At 38.2% G+C, this 23,910-nt stretch overlaps 1 protein-coding gene across 1 annotated transcript; it reads right to left on the bottom strand.

Moving 5' to 3' along the window:
• Window positions 1-1,300: 1,300 nt before the first annotated feature.
• Window positions 1,301-3,410, bottom strand: LOC142630557 (small ribosomal subunit protein RACK1). Its single transcript, XM_075804559.1, has 2 exons — window positions 2,423-3,410; window positions 1,301-1,625 (listed from the first exon to the last, which is right to left on the bottom strand). The coding sequence occupies exons 1-2, from the start codon at window positions 3,302-3,304 to the stop codon at window positions 1,521-1,523; spliced, it is 987 nt and encodes a 328-aa protein (XP_075660674.1). The 5' UTR covers window positions 3,305-3,410; the 3' UTR covers window positions 1,301-1,520.
• Between the last annotated feature and the right edge of the window lie 20,500 nt (window positions 3,411-23,910).

A 23,910-nucleotide genomic window follows, 5' to 3' on the forward strand; every position in this document is an offset into this window, starting at 1 on the left:
GACTTTTTATTTTATTTTTATAAAATTATGTTAACCAAGCAAATGTTTTTTAGTTTTTAATTCACTTGTATTCAAAATGAAAGAATGTTTCATCATTTCTAAATAAAGAATTTGATGTTGGCTTTGCTGTCTTTTAATCTATAATGTTGTTAAATTTGTTTGATTAAAGTACTAATTTATGTTCTAATATTACTAAAATGTTTTTTTTATATATATATAATTTTATCAGTTATGCTTGTATATGTATATTGATTGATTGATTTTTTTGAGCATGCTTTTTAATTGTTGCTAAGTAGTATAATTTGAATAGTGTTTTTTTTTTTGTTTTTGAAAAGGATATAATTTGAATAGTTAAGTGTGAAATTATATTTTGATGTCTTTTGCAACTTTAGTATACAAATATATAATATTTACATAAATGATGAAATGGAAATAATTAAAATAAAAATATTTAAATATTCACTTCACCTTAATATTCATTTTGCTTTTAAATTTCATATTGTAATTAACTAGTTTTCATTTGCTAACTTATTTTGAATTTCAAACTTGAGACTTAGAACTTGAAAAATATTTTACATATATTTTGATATTTGGTTGCTAAATAAACATTTATTTAACTTTTTAAATATATTAGGTCAACTTAAATATATATGTTTCATTAATATAAATTTAACAATATAAAACATGCAAATTACATCATATGATGCAAATCTTAAATTTTTTATAAATAAATTTATAATTTATGTAATTATTCAAAATACAAAATCATTATCAATGTGTTTTTTTGCTTTAAATCTGAAAATATGTAAGATTTTATAATTCACGATCCGATCCTACAAACCAACCACCGAACCAAATTTTTATAACCTTGCGTGTTACCCAGTAATTGTGCAAACTGCAAACACAAGGGCCCAATAACTTTTCTTACAATAGAGGCATTTTCCTCCATCCAATCCCATGATTATTAAAAATATCCGAATAAACATAACAGACAACTAACCATTAATACTACCTGAGGTAAAAGAAAGAACAGTACTGATCAAACCACGGTACATAATAACTTCACCCCCTACCCAGAACCAAGTATATTGGAGTACCTATAAATAAAATATCCTACATCCTGAATCTGGTAAAAAAACAAAGAAATTCCAGTATTCAAAGGTTTGAGCATTAAAAAAAAACTAGGATCTGAATCCAAACTAATTATGGATCTAAGCAAATATTACTGAACTAGGATCCATATCATCGCCAAAAATAGACCTCAAGAAAAAATAATTATATATGCAACCAAACCAGAAAGGAAGGCAAACTAACTTCATATCCATATTATGAAAAGCCAATATAAAATCTAATATAAAAACTAGAAACAAAACATCATTGGCCTCAAAGCCAAGTCCAACATAAAAATAATCAAAAGTTCCAGAGTAACCAAGAAAATCCTTAATCTTTCAAACAGCTACGATTATCAAAAGTAACTTGTTTGCTCTCAAAATAGAAATGCATATCAAATTTCTGAAGCTTTACTGGTAGCGACCAATGCCCCACACTCTGATAACACCATCTGTATACCCACTGAACAGTGTGCTTCCATCTGCACTCCAGTTCAAGCTTGTGCAGTAGATAACCTGCCATTAAATGGAAAAAATTAAATTAAATTAAATTGACAAAATAAAAAAAACACACACAACTCCAAAAATAAAAACGAATAACCTTAGTAGGAGACTATCCAAACTCATCCTCAAGAGAACTATGAAGTTCTCTAAAATTTTTATGCAGCTTAATAAATAGAAAAGGCCATCACCAAAGACCTATGTAAATTATATACAAATAAAGAAAAACATCTTGCTAGAAGACCAATGCAACAATACATCCAAACAACCTACTTGGCATATTCAAAGAGACGATGGGTTTGAAGAATGCAATTACTCCATAGAAATAACAACAAAGTATAATGGTACGGAAAACGCTCAGTGAACAATACTTCAATGACATATTTGCAATTGTCAATAGTGCGAAAAGAATAATCAATACGAAAACAAAATCAATCCTGACAACAAGAAACTGAAAGATAAGAACATGAGAATTGACAGATAGAAGATATACAAACTACATTATACCATGTAACAAAGTTAACACCAAAAATTCCATCACTTCATGAAACTCACAAGCAGAACAAGTTGCTGCACAACCATAAGCCTAGCAAATGTTCACATGATAATTTAAACTACCATGCTATGCAATCCTAAACATTTAATTATCATCTAATACCAGACTTAAGAAATGAAATAAATAGCAAAATAACAGGACCCATCTGAGATCTAAACCCAAACTAAACAAATTATACACATCCACATCCAATAACCAATAAACAAATAAACACACAATATAAATTCAAAAACAATTGCTCAAATTGAAATTATACCTTCTTCTTTGTACTATTGGAAGAGGTGGTGTCATCGGCCTTCTCAGCCTCAGTCTTGAGATCCACCTTCAAATCCTCAACAATGCTCTTACTCTCCAAATCCCAGATCTTAATGCTCTGCTCCGTGGCGGCGCAAAGCCAGTACCTATTAGGACTGAAGCAGAGAGCATGAATAATGGCACCCGCGTCAAGCGAGTACAGCTTCTTCCCCTCAGCCAAATCCCATAACAGGATCACCCCATCTTTCCCACCACTGGCACAAAGCGACCCATCGGGCGAAACCGCGACGGTGTTCACATACCCGGTGTGTCCAGCCAATGTGTTCTTAATCTTACAGTTGGTCAAGTTCCAAACCTTCACAGTCTTATCCCACGACGCCGAAACGATGGTGGGTTGGAGAGTGTTGGGGCTGAAACGAACGCACGAGACCCAGTCCTGGTGCGCCTCTTGGTCAGAGATAGTGAACTTGCATTCTCCGAGGGTGTTCCAGAGCTTGATCGTGCGGTCACGGGAGGCCGACACGATCTGACGGTTGTCGATGGAGAAAGCCACGGAGAGGACGTCTTTGGTGTGGCCGACGAAGCGGCGGGCGGAGACGCCGGCCTGGAGGTCCCAGAGGCGGAGCTCGCCGTCCCATGAGCCGGAGAGAGCGAACTGGCCGTCGGAGGAGAGAACCACGTCTTCGACGAAGTGGGAGTGGCCCGTTAGCCTACGGCGAGGGACACCGTAGGTCTTGTCTTCCTTGGTGAGGTTCCAGAGGATGATGGATTTGTCGCGCGAGGCAGTCACGATGATGTCGCTGTTGTCGATGGGTGTTGCTATGGCTGTCACCATGTCGGTGTGTGCCCTCATGGTTCCGCGGAGAACGAGTCCTTCTGCCATGGCTCTGTGGCTGTGTCTCTCTCTCTCTCGCGCTTTTGAAAGCTTAGGGTTTTTAGGGGTGCTAAATGCGAGAGAATGCAGTGAAGAGAGAAATGGAGTAACAATGAGAGCTATTTATACGGATTGAAACTAGGGTTTTGTGATAACCTAGGGGAGTAGAGGAGTGTTTGTTTCTATGTTTATTCCCATTCTCAACCCGAATTTACCTTTCTAAATTTCTCGGATTTAAAAAAAAAAATTAAATTAATTTATAGAAAAACCAAAGGTTCAATTCAATAAAAATAAAGAGAGGAAAAAATTATTTTGCAATGTGTGGTTTAATAAAAAAAAAACTATATATAAATTAATTGACATTACATTAATAATTGGTGGGTCACTTCGGACTATAGTTATCATTATCGAACCAGACCTTGAACCATCGATATAGTATAATAGCTTAATTTTTCATATTTATATCATTATTATAAAGCATTATCATACTTATTTTAAGTTAATTCATGCATTTTATTGTTCGTTTTGGAATAATGCTAAATAATCAATTTTGTGATTAACTGAATTTTAATACGTAAATTTGTCTTTCGTAGGATAATAAAATTAAATAAGTGGATTTGTGCAAAGAAGAAAACTGATGAACTTTACTTTTACAATGGTGATGATGAAGTCAAATAAGACCAACCCAATTAAATTCAAGTCCAATTTTTTTTTTTTTTTTTTGAGAAGGAATTTAAGTCCAATTGAAGTAAGGAATCAAAGAAAATTTGCACCAAATCCAAATCCAATTCAGATTAGGACTCCAGACTATAGTTATCATTGTTATCTTTATCGAACCAGACATTGAACCATCGATATAGTGGTTCAACCATTCAAATTGATAGTAGCTTAATTTTACATATTGATATCATTATTAGAAATCATTATCATACTTATTTTGAAGCATAACTTTCAGCTCAGATGTCCAATCAAGATAATTTAAGTTAGACTGGAAAGCTAACTTAAAGGGTTACAACTTTGTAGCTTACCAAAAGTCCTAATTTTGAAGTTAAATGGACCAAAAACGTCGGTTAAGTGAAGCCTAAAAACTTGGAATTTTCTCCAAATGGGAATTCAACTTGTGATAAAATTCCTTGACCTATTTAAAATAGAGGAAAGTTGCTATAGAACATAATTTAGGTTTTCTTAAAGTTTCTTTATAGTTTTTTTAGAGTTTTATTTGTGTTATGGCTTGTTAGAAGCCTTGTTAAGACAAGAGGTAAAACCCAACCATTTATTGGTACGTTCTTAACAATTATTTATTGGTTTTAATGCTTATGTTTTTATGTTTTTTATTGTTTTACTCATCTAGAAAAATGTTTAGTTTTGTATAATCCTTTAATTTATCATAGACTCTGGGCACGTTAAATGCTTAGTATTGCTTGCAAACTAATTCACTAGTTTTGTTTTGCCTAAAATCAATCAATTTCATGAAACTAACTTAGACAATTAATTCTTGAATTCTTATTGAAAATCATCCAACTAAGATCATCATTTGTATGAATTTTAGTTGAGTTATAAAATAAATATTGTTAAGACTACCAATAGATGTGTTGTGTGTGGATTCCTAAACCTTAGCGCCTTAATATAAAGTTATTTTCTCTCAATTTAAATTACCTTCACTAAACTATCAAAAATCTCTTCAATTAAACTTTATTATTTTAGTTTTATTCTCTTGTGGTTTGCTAATCAATTACTTTTTCCCTGTGGATTCGACATTGGACTTACCGAGTTATTACTTCGCGACAATCCTGCACTTAGGAGCATTATTTAAGTCACAACAAGTTTTTGGCACTGTTGCGACTATCCTGCACTTGGGACTAGTTATCATTATCGAACCAAACATTGAACCATCGATATAGTGGCTCAACCAATCAAATATAATTGACTTTTATATATATATATATATATATATATATATATATATATAATTGCATAAAATATAAAATATATTAAAAATAGGAATCTTGAATTGATCTCTTGACTTTTGACTATTTACTTCAAGTTTAAAATTAAAAGACTAAAAGTTCATATATAAATGTGAAAAATTAAAGAAAGATATTATTATTTGATCAAAATAACTTAACATTACAAAACCATGGTTGGGTATTTTTCTAAAATTTTTATTTTTATTTTTCAGTTTAATTGGTTTTTTTTTTTTACAAATCTAATTATATATATAATTAAAGGGTCCTGTTAACGGGTGCTGCACAACACCCATTAACGTGGTATAAAATATAATAAAATACTCATTTTTTATGGATAGTAGGAAAAAGCTGACTATGTTTAGGCCCGTGTCAGCTTTTTATTGGAAAAATCAAGTTATTTTGTAACCAGACCAAAATACCCTTTTTTTTGTTCCAATACCTTCATCTAAAACCGATTAGCTTTAGGGCATCACCATCAGCTCTCTTATAAAAAATGACATTTTGACACACACCTACTTTATTATTTTAAAGTATTATTTTACCATTCAATATTTATCACATCTTCTATTATTTGATTTTAAGCATTAAAATAATATGTAAACCACATTAAATAATATATTTACTCAAAACCAGCCAATCTACAAACACACATCCAGTGACAGTCGCCACCAACAACCACTGCTACAACCACCGCCACAACCAAGAGCTTCCTCTACCACCCAAAATACAACTCAAAAACAATACAACCAAATACCCACAACAAATTCCAAATCCAAAAACCTAAAATAAATAAATAAATAAAAAACTCAAAATCTTTAACAAACACCGCTAGCCCACTACAACCACAAACATTGCTGGCCCAAAACTCAACCAACCACCGCCACAACCACGACACCATCACCGGCCTAAAATCCCAACCCAACCAATCAATCAATGACCCAAAACCCACACATCGGAACCCATCCCAAATACCCACGACCCGATTAATCGATTTGAAGGTCGGCAACGAGGGCTGTGGAGGTCGACGACGAGGGCTGTGAAGGTTGGTGGCGAGGTGAGGCAGCGAGAGATCTTGAGCAAGGATGAGAGGGAAGAGATAGAGAGTGACAGAGAGAGAAGAAATGAGAGACCTGGCGGCGAGGTGAGGTCGGCGGCCATGGCTATGGAGGTTGGCAGCTAGGTGAGGCGGCGAGAGATCTTGAGCAAAGATGAGAGACTTGAGCATGGAAGACTGAGAGGGAAGAGATAGAGAGTGACAGAGAGAGAAAATGAGATATTTTAATCGGTGAGATGAGAGAAAGGAGATGGAAAAAAATGGTTGAAAGGGTATTTAAGTAAAAGCATGCAATATTTGTTGTTTTTTTATGCCGCCTGACACGCATCATTAATGTGATGTTGTTTTTCTTGATTTCCTAATTAAAGTAGGGCTAATTTAGTAAAATTATGCAGACTTAACGGGTTCTGTCCAGCACCCGTTAACAAAAGCCATAATTAAATAATTGCATAAAAATTCAATATAAAAAATTATTAAAATAGGAAATTTGAATTGATCTTTAAAATTATATAACTAAAAAAACTAAAAAGCTCATTCAATCAAAATAACTTAATATTAGAAAACCATGTTGTTGGGTAGTTTTCTAAAAAAAAAATGGATTTTTACAATTTAAATGACATTTTTTTAATAAACCGCGTATAGACACTTTTAAAATGGACCAAATCACAGGTGGGAAAAATCCAATTACTCATTAAAAAAATAATAACACGACTTACTCACGTATAAAAATCCTAACAAATATACACAATATAACATATGTGTTATATTTTTATGGGTTCTATACATCTATAACATTAAAATGCCACTTAGTTTTTACATTAGTTTAATTGTGTTATTTAGATTTGTAGGGAAGTGGCCTTAAACATAGGAAACATTGGGCCTGATGAGGAGATGGGCCTATTTCTTGTTGACAAAATGAGGTGGCAAGCCCATTAATAGGGAGATGGACCTTGGACTGTAGAAGATATCCCAACATCCATGAACCTCGGATAGGGTGGACCTTGGAGCGTTTAATGAAGGACATAGAGAGACACAGAATGTTCGAGGAGCCATATTAGAGCTTCCTAATAAAGTAGCAACTACTTCTACATTAATTGAATTTACATGCCTAGCACAGTCACTTTTATTGCTAAATGACAGGCCTAGACAGTGTTGGGTAATTATTGAGTACTCTCGGAGTACTATAAATGCGTGCTCTCTCCTCTCACATAATTGCGAGTCCTACTAATTAAATTTATGATGGGACCCACAATTCATGTGAGAGGGGAGAGTATGCATTTATTGTACTCTCGGAGTATTCAATAATTTTCTAGACAATGTCTAACAAAGTTTATTATTTTTGGTTTTGTTTTCATTATCTCATGTCATGTAAGATTAAGTGACATGCTGGAATTTTCAGTGTTGATCCAAGAACAATGACATTTTATGAGAGAAATTTATTGATTAGTACATTTTATAATCATTTGAAATGCATAGATCTACATATTTGAAATGTTCAAGCACCATGAACCCTAATCCAAGGCAATAGGAAATAACAAATGCATTATACTTGGTCTAACACTTTCCTTTTTCTTTTCTTGAGAAAAAACGTCATGAAATTTCATTAAGGAAAACTTAGTCGTAATTAGCTGAAAGTACAAAGTAAAGGTGTAGAGCAATATTCTCCATCCACACTAAGAAACCTCTAACATGTCTAGCTAGATTGTGAACGATAGAATTCCCAAGCCTACAAATGTGAGAGAAAGAAATACACCAGCTTGAATCTATGTTGGCTTTGGTCGAGGCAAGAATATGGCCAAAAGGAGAGAGAAACATCCTCGTTGATGAGGCTCTTGATCACAATTTCTTAATTGCCTTCAAGGATAAAGGTTGAAAAGCCAAGTTCTAGAGCGAAAGAGATAGCTCTTGTTGCAACCAAAGCTTCGACAATATCTGATGAATATGGGAAAGGAACCTGCTCGGAGAGGGAGCTTGACCAAGAGAAATCACGGTGCCCAGACCTACCATTTCGATATCTTTAAAGGTTGCCCCGTCAAAGTTTACCTTAAGAGAATTTGCAGGTAGGGGGTCCATCTGACCCAAGGAAGATCACGAGCAGAGTTTTGAGATAAGATTACAATGTTTGCTCAGTGGAAATCTAGAAGTGCTTGCTGGGCATTCTGGACAACTTGGTTGATGGGATAGTCCCTATTATTGGCTATGATCTGGTACTAACGGTACAACACTATCCAGAGAATCATTGCAAGCAAATTTAAATTTTTTTCCCTCTCCATGAGCATAGATGACAAGTTATGTGATTGTTGAAAAGCTTTAAGCTTGGTGAAACTTCAACTTTGAAACTGAGTCCCATACTACCGAGATCGCTGAGCACTCCCATAGAGCATGCAATACACTCTCTGCATTTGAATTACAATGATCACAACTATCATCCTTCTCTTCAAATTTTTCATCACAAGGATTGCCTCTTTACAAGATCGCCATAGGAAATTTTTAACTTTATTAAGGACAGACAAGCCCCATATAAGTTTCCAAACTCCCCCATCGTGATTCGAATTCACAATATTGGGCTGAGCAGAATTTTCTTTGGTAAGAAAACAATATCCAGATTTAACTGTATATATACTCGATGATGTGTATGGCCAAACTAGCTTGTCCTCAACATAGGTGTGACATAAAGGAATACTTGTTATTAACCCGACCTCTTGAGTGCTAAATAAACCTTGTATCCTGGTCGAATCCCACTGTTTAGAAACTGGGTCTATAAGATCACATACCTTTGTTTCCTCAAAATCAACAATAAAAAAGGATAAAATTCTTGGCTACTTAAAGGATGGTAACCAGGCATCATTCCAAACCCCTATAGACTCTCCACAACCCACTCTCCATCTAGGACCTTTCAAAAGGACATCACGATCCCTTAAGATGTTGTGCCATGCATAGGAGCCACAAGTGGAATCTAAAGCCTCCATTATAGAGCAATGAGGAAAAAACTTCGATTTAAAGACTTGGTAGAACAAAGAATTCTTATGATGTAATAGTATCCATGCTTGCTTATCTAATAAAGCTTCATCAAAAAATGGCTAGATCCTTAAATCCCACTCCTCCATCTGATATAGGTTGACAAAGTGTTTCCCATTTTACCCAATGAACTTTTCTTTGCTCTCCTTTTGGTCCCCACCAAAACTTCCTAATAAGGCTTTCAATCTTCATGCACAAATTCACAAGAAGTTTGAAGCAACTCATTGTGTATGTTAGGATGACTTAGACCACAACCTTAATTAGCACTTCCATTCCTACTTGAGATAGTAACTTTTCTTTCCACCCTTGAATCTTCTTCCACACCTTCTCCTTTATATAATTGAAACTGGCTTTTTTGTTTCTCCCTACAAGAGATGGCAACCCCAAATATTTCTCATACTACTTTATCTCCAGAACGCCCAAGGCTAATTTAATATGGTCTCTAATGTCTTCAAAAGTAGACTTGCTGAAAAAGATTACAGTTTTGCTTCTATTAATTTGTTGTCCTGGGCACTGAGCATAAGAATCCAGGATGTTAAGGATTTTTTGGCACTCCTAATTGTAGGCCGGCAAAACAAAAGATTGTCATTTGCAAAATAGAAGTGTGTCAGGTGAGAGCTATTTCTACATAGAGAATAACCTCGAATCAATGTTATGGATATCGTTCCATTGCAATCGAAATGGCTGAAAAATACCATACCGGTAAGCAAACCGGAATGGCAAACCTCCCTTGTTCCACCTCTAGTAAAATTTGGACTATTTAGGATTATTTCGGGTGTTTCGGGTTATTTTGGTAAATTCTGGTTGAAATTTAAGATTCGGCCGGTATAAATTTTAAGGGAAAAAAATGAAATGCACATACCAAATTGTACAACTACATCTTTAAAAACCATCAACGATGAGTTTGATCTGGCGATGATGAGTTGTTTTGGGGGAACTTAAAGTGAGAACTGAGATAAGGAAAAAAAATACTGCGAGGAGAGAGCCAAAGGAAACCAGAGGAAACCACAAATGTTGAAGATGAAGATAATAAATTATAAATAAAGAAGTGGAAGAGTCCCAAAATGTGTGGAGGAGAGACAACTAGAGAAAAAGTAGAAAAGCTACAAATGTGAAAGAAGTAAAAGTGTGAAACGGATGGGTGGTAAAAAGAAAAGGAAAAACAAATGTTAGAATTAGGAAATGCAGTTGGCTTGGGTAGTGTGCTAGACGAATCTATATATATAATAATAGGTAAAGCTGAGAGAAACTGAAATTTAAATTCCAAATTAAAGTTCCAATTTTACGCCATGTGTCCTAAATTATTTATTCTTAGAGAGTTTTATTTCTTAATTTTAGAATCAAATGTGGGACCACATCATAAATATTCATTCAAGTGAGTTATTAAGTACAAAAACCAAAGAGTTTAAAATAAATGAATCGTAAAAAAAGTGTTTCACAATAATTGAAAAAAAAAAAACATGAACAATTTACATTCTATACCTAATAATATCCTTACAAATTTTTTTTATAGAGTTAACAAAATATAAAAATGACTATCAATAGTATTTAAATTATATATATAAGAATTATATTATGTATCTTATTGTATATTTTTAAGTGTATACATGCATATGCATAGAATTACAAGCTAGTTTTTATTGAGCCACTGACAACCTTTTCATTTATTTTGTAACTTGGAATGGAAGAGTGTTATAAATATTTGAGAGTAGTCATGTCTCCATAGTGTTGCATCAAAAGAGTTTAGTACTTTAATGAAAAAAATAATTTAAATGAAGTAATTATAAAAAAAAAAATGCATATTTTAATCAAATATGTACTTATAACTTTAAAACCCTTTCCTATCAAAAAAGGAAAAAAAAATTAAAACCCTTAATAATTCACATGGTTTGTTTATCAATATATATATATATATATATATATATATTTATAAAATAGCAAAACCCCGAAATAATATGCAACGGTATGCCGAAATAGGCTGGTATTGAAACATTTTGTTCCAATGGACAAATTGAAAGAGGTTCCAAAACGGTATTTATAACATTGCCCTAGATGTCACCATTGGTTGCTGCTTTGTTGATGAGACCATGCAAACCTTCAATACATAGCAGGAAGAGGAAAGAGGATAAATGGCCACCCTATCTAATACCTTTGGATAGGTATATCATGCCTTTTGGTTCTCTATTAACAAGAACTGAGTAAGAAATAGTTGTGATACATAGCATGATAAGTTTGATCATTGAAGCCCATTTTTGTCATAACCGCTACAAGATATGGTCATTTCACCCTGTCATAAGCTTTACTTATATGAAATTTGATAGTCATAAATTAATTTTATCCTGTGTGTTTCTGCATACTGTGGAGAGATTTAAAAGCTACCAAAATATTATCAGAATTAAGGCAACTTTTAGTAAAAACACTTTGATGTTTTGTGATAATTTTTGGTAAGATTCTTTTCAACCTATTTGCCAATACTTTTGAAAAAATCCTATACAATACATTACAAAGGCATATAAGTATGAATGCAGAGATATATTCGGGGTTTTTCTTTTTTGGGATAACGGTGATAAAAGTGTGATTTAGGTGTTCAGGAAGAGAGGAAGAATTAAGGAATTTAAGAACTGATTGAGTTACATCATCATTGGTTAAACTCCAAAAATTTGTAGAATAAAAGAGGCATATCGTCCAGGCCTGGGACTATTAAAGGGGCCGTCTACTTTAGAGCTGCTTGAACTTCCCTGGCCTTGAAATCTGCTGAGAGCTAAGAGTATGTGTTTGCACTAATGATGAAACTTATGGAGTTGGTTGCTGCATCAGAATTTTGTAGGTGAGCCGAAGTGAAAAGTTCTTGGTAGTAATCTATTAAGCACTTGTCCATGTCTTCAGAACTTGATCTCCACTAACCAAATGTGTGTCGAATTTTAAGGATTGAATTTTTCCGTTTCTGTTGTGTTGCACGGTTGTGAAAAAAATTGGAATTCTTATCTCCGTTTATTGCCCATAGTACCTTTGTGCGTTGGTCCACAACCGGTTCTCCTTATCAATGAGATCATTAATCTCTAGCTTCAAAGCATGTACTCTGAAATTTACCCCAGTTCTCATGGCTTCTTCCTCAGCATTCTTGAATAATCTTCTCTTTTTTTCTAATTCCTCTCTAACATTCCCAAAGTAAACCCGGTGCTATCTATTTAATTCTTTGCCAGATTTATCAATTTTCCTTATAACCTCCACGGATGGATTAGCTATGTACCTTGAGGACCACATGGCTTCAACAATTTTGGCACAAATCAGATTAGATAGCCACATTTCTTCGAACCTGAATGGCTTTACAGTATAGGGCAGCTCCAAACCATCTAGTACAATCCAAAGTGAACTGTGGTAAGATGTATCCGATGAAAGGTGGTGAACTTTTGTACTAGCAAATTTCATAAGCCATTCATTGTTTGCAAAACCATGATCAAGCCTTTCCTAGATTGTTTTGGCCAAGTATATTAAGATCCAACAAACCCGAGATCAAGGAAGCCACACTCGTCCACTACATCCTAAAATAGCTGCATCTGAGCTTGAATTCTATTGTTGCCTCCCAACGTTTCATAGCTTCTCAATAATTCATTGAAATCCCTAGCGTAAAGCCATGGTAAGCTAAATCTATTATTCAATTGGCAGAGCATATTCCAAGATTCAAACCGTTTAAGCGTCATGGTTCACCATAAAAGCTCATGAACCTCCACTCATCCTCCTTTCCTTCATTGATTATGGCGTCTATATGGTTTTTGGAGAAAGTGTCAACATCCAGATCAATCGAATTTCGCCAATATAGTGTCAATCCTCCCCCTTTGTTATTTCTCTCAACAAAAAACAAATTCTCAAAATCTAAGTTGTGTTTGATTTCTTTTAGCCTAGCTTCGTTTCGACTAAAAACACTACAGAGAGATCTTTTGTCCGAACCACTAATTCAAGCTCCTTCCTTGTACAAAAGTTCCCAAGCTCATGACAGTTCCAAAATAGAAAACTCATTGAGATTGCCGAGGTTGCATTGCAGCCTCCATCATTGAATTTTCTTGGCCATTCTCCTCAAAGACTTGGCACTTTTTGTTGGGTAGCTCGGGTTGAGTTTCTTCACCTTCATCTTTGGTTCTTTTACTCGAAACGATATTTTGCATATGGGAATCAGTAGGGTTGGGGTCGTGCTATTTTTTTCCACTTTCGTGGAGCTAAAAGACCCGTGCTAGAGGAGTCTTGAGTGTTGTCATAATTCTCTCCTAAAATCTCTCCATTAAGATCTGTAGTAATGGGCAAAATATTAGTATCAGGATCGGTTATAGATATGGAGATATTATTTGTGTCAAACTTCTTAATGGCCGAATCAATCTCATTTAATTGTAATTCAAACTCTTGAAACTGATTATGGGAAGCTGAAAATTTCAGATTGCATCTGTTACCTCATTATTAATGGTAACATCCTGAGCCACATTCCGGAAAATAATTGTCGCAAAATTCGAGGTTGTAAAATTTGTAACTACTGTGTTGTCAATGATACCGTCACCGCCCTAGGGATGATTAGAAAATTCACCGGAGGCTTGGTGATGGGATGTATCATCGTGAGCATGTAAATTTCTTGGGACTGAGCTCTCTAGTTTAGTATGAACATAACCGTCACCCATTCTTAATACAGTAGTAAAGGAGAATTTCTCGGGATTATACGGTAAGGCTCGAAGCCGAGCACCATATTCCTGTTACTCTAACATGAGAGTTCCTTTGCTAGCAAGCCAAATATCACACTCTTTATCTGCGTGGGACACCCTACCACACAAGTAGCAAAAGTTTGGAAGCTCATACTTAAAGGAGACCCATATGACATCAGTGGCGTTGATAGCTATCTTTCAACCCCTACAAAGAGGTTTTGAAGCATCGACCTTCACTCTAACTTGGAGAAAATCTTTGACCATCTCATTCAAATGATCGGATGGAGAGATAGTACCTATCATTTCCCCAATTTCGATAGTTGTCTTAGGATCAAACATACTAACCAGCAACCCATGCATTTGAATCCAAAAAGTTGTAGATGTAAACCTTAACTTTCTTGTAGGAATAGAGAAATCATAACGTTGAAAGATGACCATGTGCTTATTGAAAGACCAAGGCTCTGTTTCTAATACCTGTTCTGTATCAGTTTCAAGTTCAAACACAAATAGGAGAATGTGATCGCTAGCCTTTCTGATTTTGAAATCATTTCTACCAACTGCTTCTACATTGAGGGCTTTTTTGGTCATAAATTTTGCTGTGAGGACATGTTCTCAACTACTCAGATTCTTTGATTTCTTCAGATTGACTTTTACTCCTTTTGTGTTAGTGAGGGAGATTTTCTTCCAATCCTTTAGGACGTCTTCCATGGTAAGAGAGGGAAAAAAAACACAAAGTACATGACGAAAAAAGTCAATGAAAATGATGGAAAGAGACATAAATTTTGAGGACAAGAGAGACAGTGGTTCCCCGCTCCAAAAAGGAAAGCCAACAAGCCATACTAATAACATTGTTATAAGAGGGAAAGAAATACCATTTCGAAGAAGATAACATAAGTTCTACTATCTAGTTTCTTAGCAAAGAGACTAGAGAGAGAAAAAATTAAACCCAAAAAATTTAGTAAATTTAATTAATCTCATTTAAAAATTTGGTCTAACACTTGAAGTAATGCAATGAATGTCATCACATTTTTTACGCGATGCATGAATATTAGTTAATGACATGTGAAAATAGATCTACTCGTATATAAAGAATTTTTTTTGCAACAATCATGATTTGATGCCCCATATGTCTATACTAGGAAAAAATTCAATCTAATAAAAAATTACTATAGATCAAACATTTTTGTCTCTCAATGTCTATAGATCTACATAACTCAATCAATCTATCACAAAATAGCTAATTAACTAATATAAGAAGTCCTAATTACTTAAGGGTAGAAAAATAGTACTTACATGCACCAGAATAAGTATGAGTGTCATATCAGTTATCGTTGATGCCACCTGCTTGAAATCAATATTATATTTATGTGGATACAAGCAGGGAAAGGTGGAAAGAATCGGATAGTTTGGACAGATTGAGTAGGTTGATGCACAAGGCTTTTTGGTGGTTCAAATCCTAGGATCTCACGAGCATAGCATCAATGATCACTTTGTTCCTTCTCTCATATTTGGATTCACAAAATTTCATTATGCTTATGACTTATGATGGAGGAGTTGTAACACTAGTAGAGTTGGATGTATTGATGATGATCTATTTTGAAAATCTTATACTAAGTGGTAGGAACTATGATGGCTTATGCAAGAGTGAGTTGATAGTGAATGCTTGTTTTTGTGGATGGTAAAGTGAAGGTGATCTAGTATAAGAATTTTGTGGGTTTGGACAATTGGATGGTTCCTATAGCATAAAATGTGCAAGGTAACTCTCTAATTAGGCTCCTCCTATTCTATGATGACTCCTTCCATTCATAAAAGAGATTTTTTAGAATTTATAAAACCTTATTCATTGAATAAGATCGTAAGATAAAGATTTTGCGAATGACAAAAGACATATATATATATATATATATATATATATATATATATTGACAATGGTGGTTTTTAGGAAGAAATAAACTCGTTACATACAAAGAAGTCGACGACTCCATTGAGCCCGTCAGCTTCATATACGTGTGAAGTAGTACGAAATTGACAGCACCATAGGCCGACGACATCACCTCAATACCCGATGGCATCTACATGAGATGACGGGAATCCTCTGGCCAACGAGAAGAGAGAGGCCAACGGGAGTAAGAAAGGCCGACGGGAATAAAAGAAGCCAACGGGAATAAAGAGCATAACGAGTCTAGCAAGGCCTTGCTTGACCTCCACGAATATCTATACAAGGGAATATCTTATACCCCACGATTAACCCTAATCAAGGGAATCCCTATATATAAAGAAAGGATCCCACAAGATACGTGTATTTATGAGAATCTTCCCTACAAGGAAAAACCCTTTCCGCCAAGAAACGAATGTCAGCTCTACGCAACTATAAAAACCCCCAAAACCTTCACAAACCGAGGTACGCATAATTTCCCCCAACTCTGGCACTCTAGAGTTGTAAAAGTTCTCTAACTTAACCTTTGAAGGGTATTTGGACAGTACCACACTGGAACTCTCTGTGAGGTCTTCTTCTTCTTCTTTGTTGGACAAGTTTTGTCTAGAGCATGTAAGGATTGTACGACTTACTGACGATATTTGGCATCATCAGTTGGCGCCGTCTGTGGGAAAGTTGTAAGCCATACTACCGTTTCCCAAACAAAAAGTTGCATTGTACTTACTCGCTCGATGACGACCACCAACAATAATCAAGGAGACGAACTACGTACCATTGCCCTTAAGAGACAGGTTTAGACTCTCGTTGTGGCTGTAGAATGCCTCACCAAGCAAAACCGTGACCTAGAGGAACAATTATGCCCAAAAAAAAAATGCAAGGCTTAACAATCAAGAGGAGGATGAAGAAGGTACCAGCGCTGAAAAAAGGGACCAAGATGGGTCGGAGGGCAGCAACGCCCCAACCAAACAAGAGCAACAGGATACAAGCCGTCCATCCGCTACAGATACGGCTCCACCATACATGGTCGCGGAGATGCAAATGACGAAGGAACGGATGGACTTCATGATGAACGCCCTCAGAGGACAGGTGTCTAGTGACCTCCACGAGTTGGTCCATCTAACTGATTCACCATTCACTACATCCGTCACTTCGTTTCCCCTTCCACTGAAGTTCCGCATGTCGCAGGTAGAGGCCTACGACGGGTCTAAGGATCCCTTAGATCACCTGGAGTCTTTCAAAACCCTGATGCACCAGCAAGGCGTGGCAGATGAGATCATGTGTCGGGCCTTTCCCACTATACTAAAGGGCCCTGCAAGGGTTTGGTTCAGCAAGTTGACGCTAAACTCCATTAGTACCTTCAAGGAGTTGAGCGCCCAGTTTGCCTCGCACTTTATCGGGGGGCATAGGTATAAGAACTCCACTATATGCCTGATGAACATTAAGCAACGGGAGGACAAAACGCTGAGGTCTTACATTATCCACTTTAACAAAGAGGCCCTCTCAATTGATAAAGTTAACGACAAGATACTCGTGGTTGCATTCACGAATGGGTTACGGAAAGGGAGGTTTTTGTTTTCCTTATACAAAAATGACCCGAAGACTATGTCAGGCGTGCTTTACAAGGCTACTAAGTACATGAACGCGGAAGACGTGTTGCTTGCCTTAAAAGAGAAGCCCAAGAAGAGGGAAAGACAGGAAGAGGCACGGCAGGATAGGGGATAAAAGACAACTAGGACTGGAGACCGATGGGAAGATAGACTCTCCAAACCCCCCACTGGGAGGTTGGAAAGTTTCACCCCGCTCAATGCCTCGATCGATCAAGTCTTAATGTAGATCAAGGATAAAGAAGCCTTGATTTCCTGGCAAGCTAAAGGGAGACCCTAGTAAGAGGTCTAGAGACAAGTACTGCCGTTTTCACCGTGATCACGGTCATGATACATCCAATTGCTACAACTTGAAGCAGCAAATAGAAGCTCTTATCAGATAAGGAAAGTTACAAAGGTTTGTCAGCAAGGAAAGGACGGATGCGTAGCAAGAACAGGCTGCCCGAAGGGAGAACGAGTGTCCTAAGCCATTCCTAGGAGACATAAGAATGATTGTGGGGGGGGGGGGAACTACAGCTTTTGGCTCATCTAAAAAGGCCAATAAGACTTACTTAAGGATGGTTCCGAACATTTAGCTGACGAGCTTCATCCCAAAATTGGCGCGGGTCGACAACCCCTTCATTGGATTCTTAGAGGAAGATGCTTGACGTCTCCACCACCCGTATGACGATGCACTCGTTGGCATACGGGTAAGGGACTACAACATACACCAGGTCCTAGTTGACAATGGAAGCTCTGTTGACATCCTCTACTACCTAGCGTTCCAGCAGATGAGGATTGAAAAAGAACGATTGGTTCTAACTAATGGCCCGCTTGTTGGGTTCTGAGGAATAAGAGTATATCCCCTCAGTGTAGTCATATTGCCCGTAACGGTTGGTGATTACCCTTAGCAAATCACTAAGGATGTAACATTCCTTGTGGTCAACTGCTCGTCTGCCTACAATGCCATCCTAGGATGACCTACCCTCAACTTATGGAAGGCTGTGACTTCAATTTATCACCTGATGACTAAGTTCCCCATCGAATATAGAGTTGGAGAAGTATGTGGGGATCAAATGGCGGCACGCGAGTGTTACGTAGTAATGTTGGAGATGGACAACCATCTACAGACCATGAGCATAGAAGAGCAGCGGACGGTTGCAGAACCCGTCAAGGGATTGGAAGAGATACCCCTCGACAACTCTAAGCCTGAGCGGATGACCAGGATCGGCAGATCGGCACCCTTGCTAATCCGCCGATCCGATAGGCACTCACGACGTTCTTAAAAGAAAATCAGGATATTTTTGCCTGGAGTCATGATGATATGCCTGGGATTGACCCTTCAGTCATGGTGCACAGGTTGAATGTGCCACCCTCTTTCCCCCTATTCGACAGAAGAATCAAGTATTCGCCTAGGAATGGGACAAGGCCATAGCGGAAAAAGTCCGCAAATTGCAAGATGTGGAATTCATTAGGGAGGTGAACTACCCTGACTGGCTGGCCAATGTAGTAATGGTTAAAAAGGCCAATGGAAAGTGGAGGATGTGTGTAAACTTTGAGGACCTGAACAAAGCATGCCCCAAAGATAGCTACCCCCTTCCGCGGGTTGACGTCCTAGTAGACTCTACAGCCAGACACCAGTTATCAAGCTTCATGGATGCTTTTTCTGGTTACAACCAGATCAAACTGGACGAAACTGATCAGGAGAAGACTTCGTTCATCACCAGCTAATGCCTTTTTTGCTATAAAGTAATGTCGTTCGGTCTCAAGAACGCGGACGCAACATATCAAAGGCTCATGAACAAGATGTTTGCACATCAGATTGGAAGGAATGTCCAAGTCTACGTTGACGACATACTGGTAAAAAGCCGAAGGGAGAACGACCATTTGGACGATCTCAAGGAGACCTTTGACACCTTTTGCTCCTAAACATGAAGCTCAATCAGAGCAAGTGTGCGTTCGAGGTGATGGCTGGAAAGTTCCTAGGGTTCATGGTGTCTCAGAAAGGTATCAAAGTCAACCCAGACAAGATCCCGGCCATAATAGAAATGGCGCCACCAAGGAACGTGAAAGAAGTACAAAGCCTCAATGGCAAGGTAGCTGCGCTGAATAGGTTCGTATTAAGGGCAACGGACAAGTGCCTACCTTTCTTCCACACGCTAAAGAAGTCTTTTGAGTGAACGACCGAGTGTCAAAAAGCATTTGAGGATCTAAAGGCCTACCTCTCTTACCCGCTGTTGCTGAGTCCCTCCAAACCAGGGGAAGAGCTATTCCTCTACTTGGTTGTATCCCTGGTTGCCGTCAGTGCAACCTTAGTCAAAGAAGAAGACAGGGTACAGAAACACGTATACTACATTAGTCGAGCACTTCGAGGCGCGGAGGAAAGGTACCCACCAATAGACAATGGACAAGTTGAAGTCACGAATCGATCCTTGCTCAAAATTATCAAGAATCGGCTCAAGGGGGCAAATGGTATATGGCCAAAATAGTTGCCAAGCGTACTATAGGCGTACAGGACGACGGCCAGAACTCCTATGGGAGAGACGCCATTTCGCTTAGCATACAGCAGCGAGGCCGTTATCCCAGCTGAGGTCGGATTCACAAGTTACAGGGTGGAGAACCATGATGAAAGCAGGAATAACGAAGCCATGCGCCTACAGCTTGACCTGGTAGATGAGGTCAGGGCAACAATTGAACAAAGTTAGCACAACACCAGGACCTTATGGCCAAGCACTACAACTCCAGAGTTAGACGTAGAGATTTCCAAGTCAAAGACCTCATCCTAAGGAAGGTCACGAGCTCTACTAGAAATCCCTCCCAGGGAAAGCTGGGACCTAATTGAAAAGGACCCTACAAAATCACTTCGTGGCAAAGGAAAGATACCTATTACCTAGAGATGCTGGACGGGCAGAAGTTGCGCCACCCATGGAACATGGAGCACCTGAAAAGATACTACTAGTAGACGACGACATGAAGAACAACACTCCTCATTTCCAGTTTACTTCATTTTAGTTAATTTTTACTATCTACAATACTTTTTAAGCCCAAAAGGCGGCTTTTTATTCTTTCAAGAACAATTTTTTACTTATACACACATTTATCACAATTAGAGGAGTTATTCAGATATGACCTGTGTATGTATATGTCTCTATGAAACTACATCTGTGATTAAGTCCATAAGTGGACAGGTCTGTCCCAAGGGGTGCCACCAAATTAACGAGTCCACAAGTGGACGAGTTCATTATTAGGTCCACTAGTGGACGAGTTCATCCCATGGGGATGCCTTGAAATTACTAAGTCCACAAGTGGACTAGTTCATTATTAGGTCCACAAATGGACGAGTTCATCTCATAGGGATGCCTTGAAATTACTAAGTCCACAAGTGGACGAGTTCATTATTAGGTCCACAAGTGGATGAGTTCATCCCATGATGATGCCTTGAAGTTATCAAGTCCACAAGCGGACGAGTTCATTACTAAGTCCACAAGTGGACGTGTTCATCCCAACTATTCACCAAGTCCTTTAGAGGATAGGTACATCCGAACATGTATGCTAGTCCCAAGGTGGATGGACATATGCATATCTCAAGATAAGAATCAACACATAACAAAAGCATTAAACAGATGCCATAAATAAAAGGAAATGTTTACAACAAAGCCCAAAAACAAAAGGGCATTTAATATTATCTGAAAATAAGACAAGATACTTAAAAATTTGAAAAGATAAAACTAGGATGAAGGATTCTAGGCATCCGGGGCAGAAGGGCTCTTAGCATCTTTTGAAGGAGGGTCTTTAGCAAACAAGACCAAGGGAGCGACGGGGACTTTGAAAGCAGGTTAAGCAAGAACCACACCGTCATCTTTCGGATCCTACTTTGAGTGAGCAGAGTTGTCGGTCTCCTCATTGACGGTGTAAGCACTAGCAGGAGTCATTGGCACTTGGTCATCCATGGAGATCTTGGACAAGTCAAGGTCTAGATAGACGAACCCAACCTGCTTCAGGTAGTCATCAAAACCTTCGCCATAGTAGACGACACACGTATCAATAAAATATTGCAAGGCCTTAAAATCCACCATGGCGTCGCCTTTGGCTTTCTCCATCTGCTCTTGAAGGGTCGTCAGCTCCTTCTCTAAGTTATCCTTGTCCTTTTGCGCCTTCTCTCAGAGGTTGGATTATTGCTTCAGTTTTTTAGTAATAGTTGTCAGCTTCTTGTTGAGGGTGCAGATGGCCTCCCTGTATTGCCCCTGCTCCTTGTTCTGGGTCTCTTGACGCTTTTGAAGCCGACTAATCACCCTTTTTTGGGCGACACACCTATCTTGGATTGCCTTCATACGCACCAACGCCTGAAATCAAGGCAACCGTCAGCCAATGAATGAAAAATAGTGTGGAAGAAAGTCTGAGAAAAGAACGTACCCTAGAAAGGTAAAAAAGACCCGGCTCCCAAGTCTTTTGTTGTTTGCTCAACACAAGAGTCCAAGTCTGCCTCCTTAATGATTGACTTTACTGTCTCAACGGCATGTTCCTTATGAGTGAGAAGACAATGAACGTTTCCCTGGGTGACGGGACCCATCACCGTCATCAAACCCTTACCAGCTCCATGGCTAGGTTTGGGAGGCGACGACTTCTTTAATTATTTGTCACCCATAGGGATGATCGGTCCTTTCTTGAGTGGACGATCATCCTTCCCTTTATTTTTCCTTTTGGACGATCCCTTGCCAACGACCTTGGGAGTCGACGTTGACACCCCCTCCTTCTCCTTCTATTTGCACGCAGCGGTTGACGCCCTTACCAAGGCCCTCTACCTTCCTGCTTCCATTTTTGCCAAGGACAAAAGATGGACATTAGAAAGGTAGACGTTAGTACAGGTAAGAATGAACAGAAGAAAGTGGACATTTACATCGACAAGAGTAAGCGTTCAATCTATGAGCTACAGTAGGCGTGTAGTGTCTAGAGTAACAAGATCCTTCCACTTTCATTCACCAAAAGGGATCTCTAGCACGCAATGGATGAAAGCCTCCTACTTGTCGATTATTTGTGGACAGATGCTAGCTGAAACAGAAAAAGCAACGAACGACGTTAAATACACAACAAATGAATGAATAAGAGGGAGAATGCTGGCAGTGCTAAACCTAAATCTAGTTTTGTCAAAACCATGGGGCATAGTGTCCCACTCCTCTTGACGGCACACTCAGTTTGCCCCTTGACCGAAACAATACCTATTTTTCCAATTCATGTTTGAGTCAGGCATGTCTGACACCAGCCTGAGTGACATTATCCTTGCTGCAAAGTGATAGATCCCCTGGGATGAGGAGATGTGTTGGGGTCTGTAGCAATAAAAGAACTCGTCGAGGGTAAGCCAACGGTTCCCACCATTAAGACATCCCCAAAGCACTTCAGCTCCTATAAATATCCTCCAAGAATTGGGAGCTATTTGATTGACGGACAAACTTAAATAATTGGCTAGCTGACGGTGCAGTTCCGTTAGTGGTAGTCTCAATCACGCCGCAAACATAGCGTTGTACATGCCAACGTTTGCAGTCTTCCCAAAATAACATCATTCAAACTTCCTGGGCAGACAGCTGGGGATGTTTTTAGGGATTTGATAACGATCCTAAAGTTCCTTAAATATTTTGGTCGTCATCTTCAGGTAAAAGTCATTGACCATCCACATTGCAGGAAGAATAAAGGACGGGTTCCGTCGTCCTCTTGATTCCTGAACCTCCCTCAGAGGGTGTTCCCCCCGTCATCCCCACTTTTGTCCTTATCCTCCTCCTCCTCACCCTCTTCTTCACCTTCCTCTTCCACTCCGTCCCTTTCTCTCTCGTCGTATTTGTCCTCCACATCTCCTTCATCCTCGTTCTCATCACTCAAGGAATGGGTAGATGGCTCCCTTTCGGGGGACCAAGGGGAAAGACGACGCCCTGACGGAAATACTTCATCGTAGCCCACACCCTCACGGACTGCTGACGATAGTTCACTCACTGCTTCCCCATCTGACATCTATCCACCTACAAGCAACATAGGTATTATCTAAGAACCTATCTTGACGAGGTCTCAAAACGAATGGGGGGACGGGATGCAAAGATATAAATGAAGACAGGAAGAAGAAAACTTACAAAAATAAGCGGACGGGTTGAAAGCAACGACCCCTTCTAAGGTTGACGGCAGTGAGGTGACTGTGACGAAGGTGACTGTGACGAAGGTAACAGGATGACAACTCTCTCTCTTATGATTCGTAGAGATGAAATAAGGAAAAATAAGAAGAGGTGATGAACTATTTATAGGACGAAGGAACACAAAAAACGAAGCAACGCTTTTGTTCAGAATTGAGACCAACCAACTTGTGCCACCTATTCTAGCATTTAATAAAAG

This window comes from Castanea sativa, chromosome 4 (assembly GCF_040712315.1).
Source record: "Castanea sativa cultivar Marrone di Chiusa Pesio chromosome 4, ASM4071231v1".
NCBI classification, from domain to species: domain Eukaryota; kingdom Viridiplantae; phylum Streptophyta; class Magnoliopsida; order Fagales; family Fagaceae; genus Castanea; species Castanea sativa.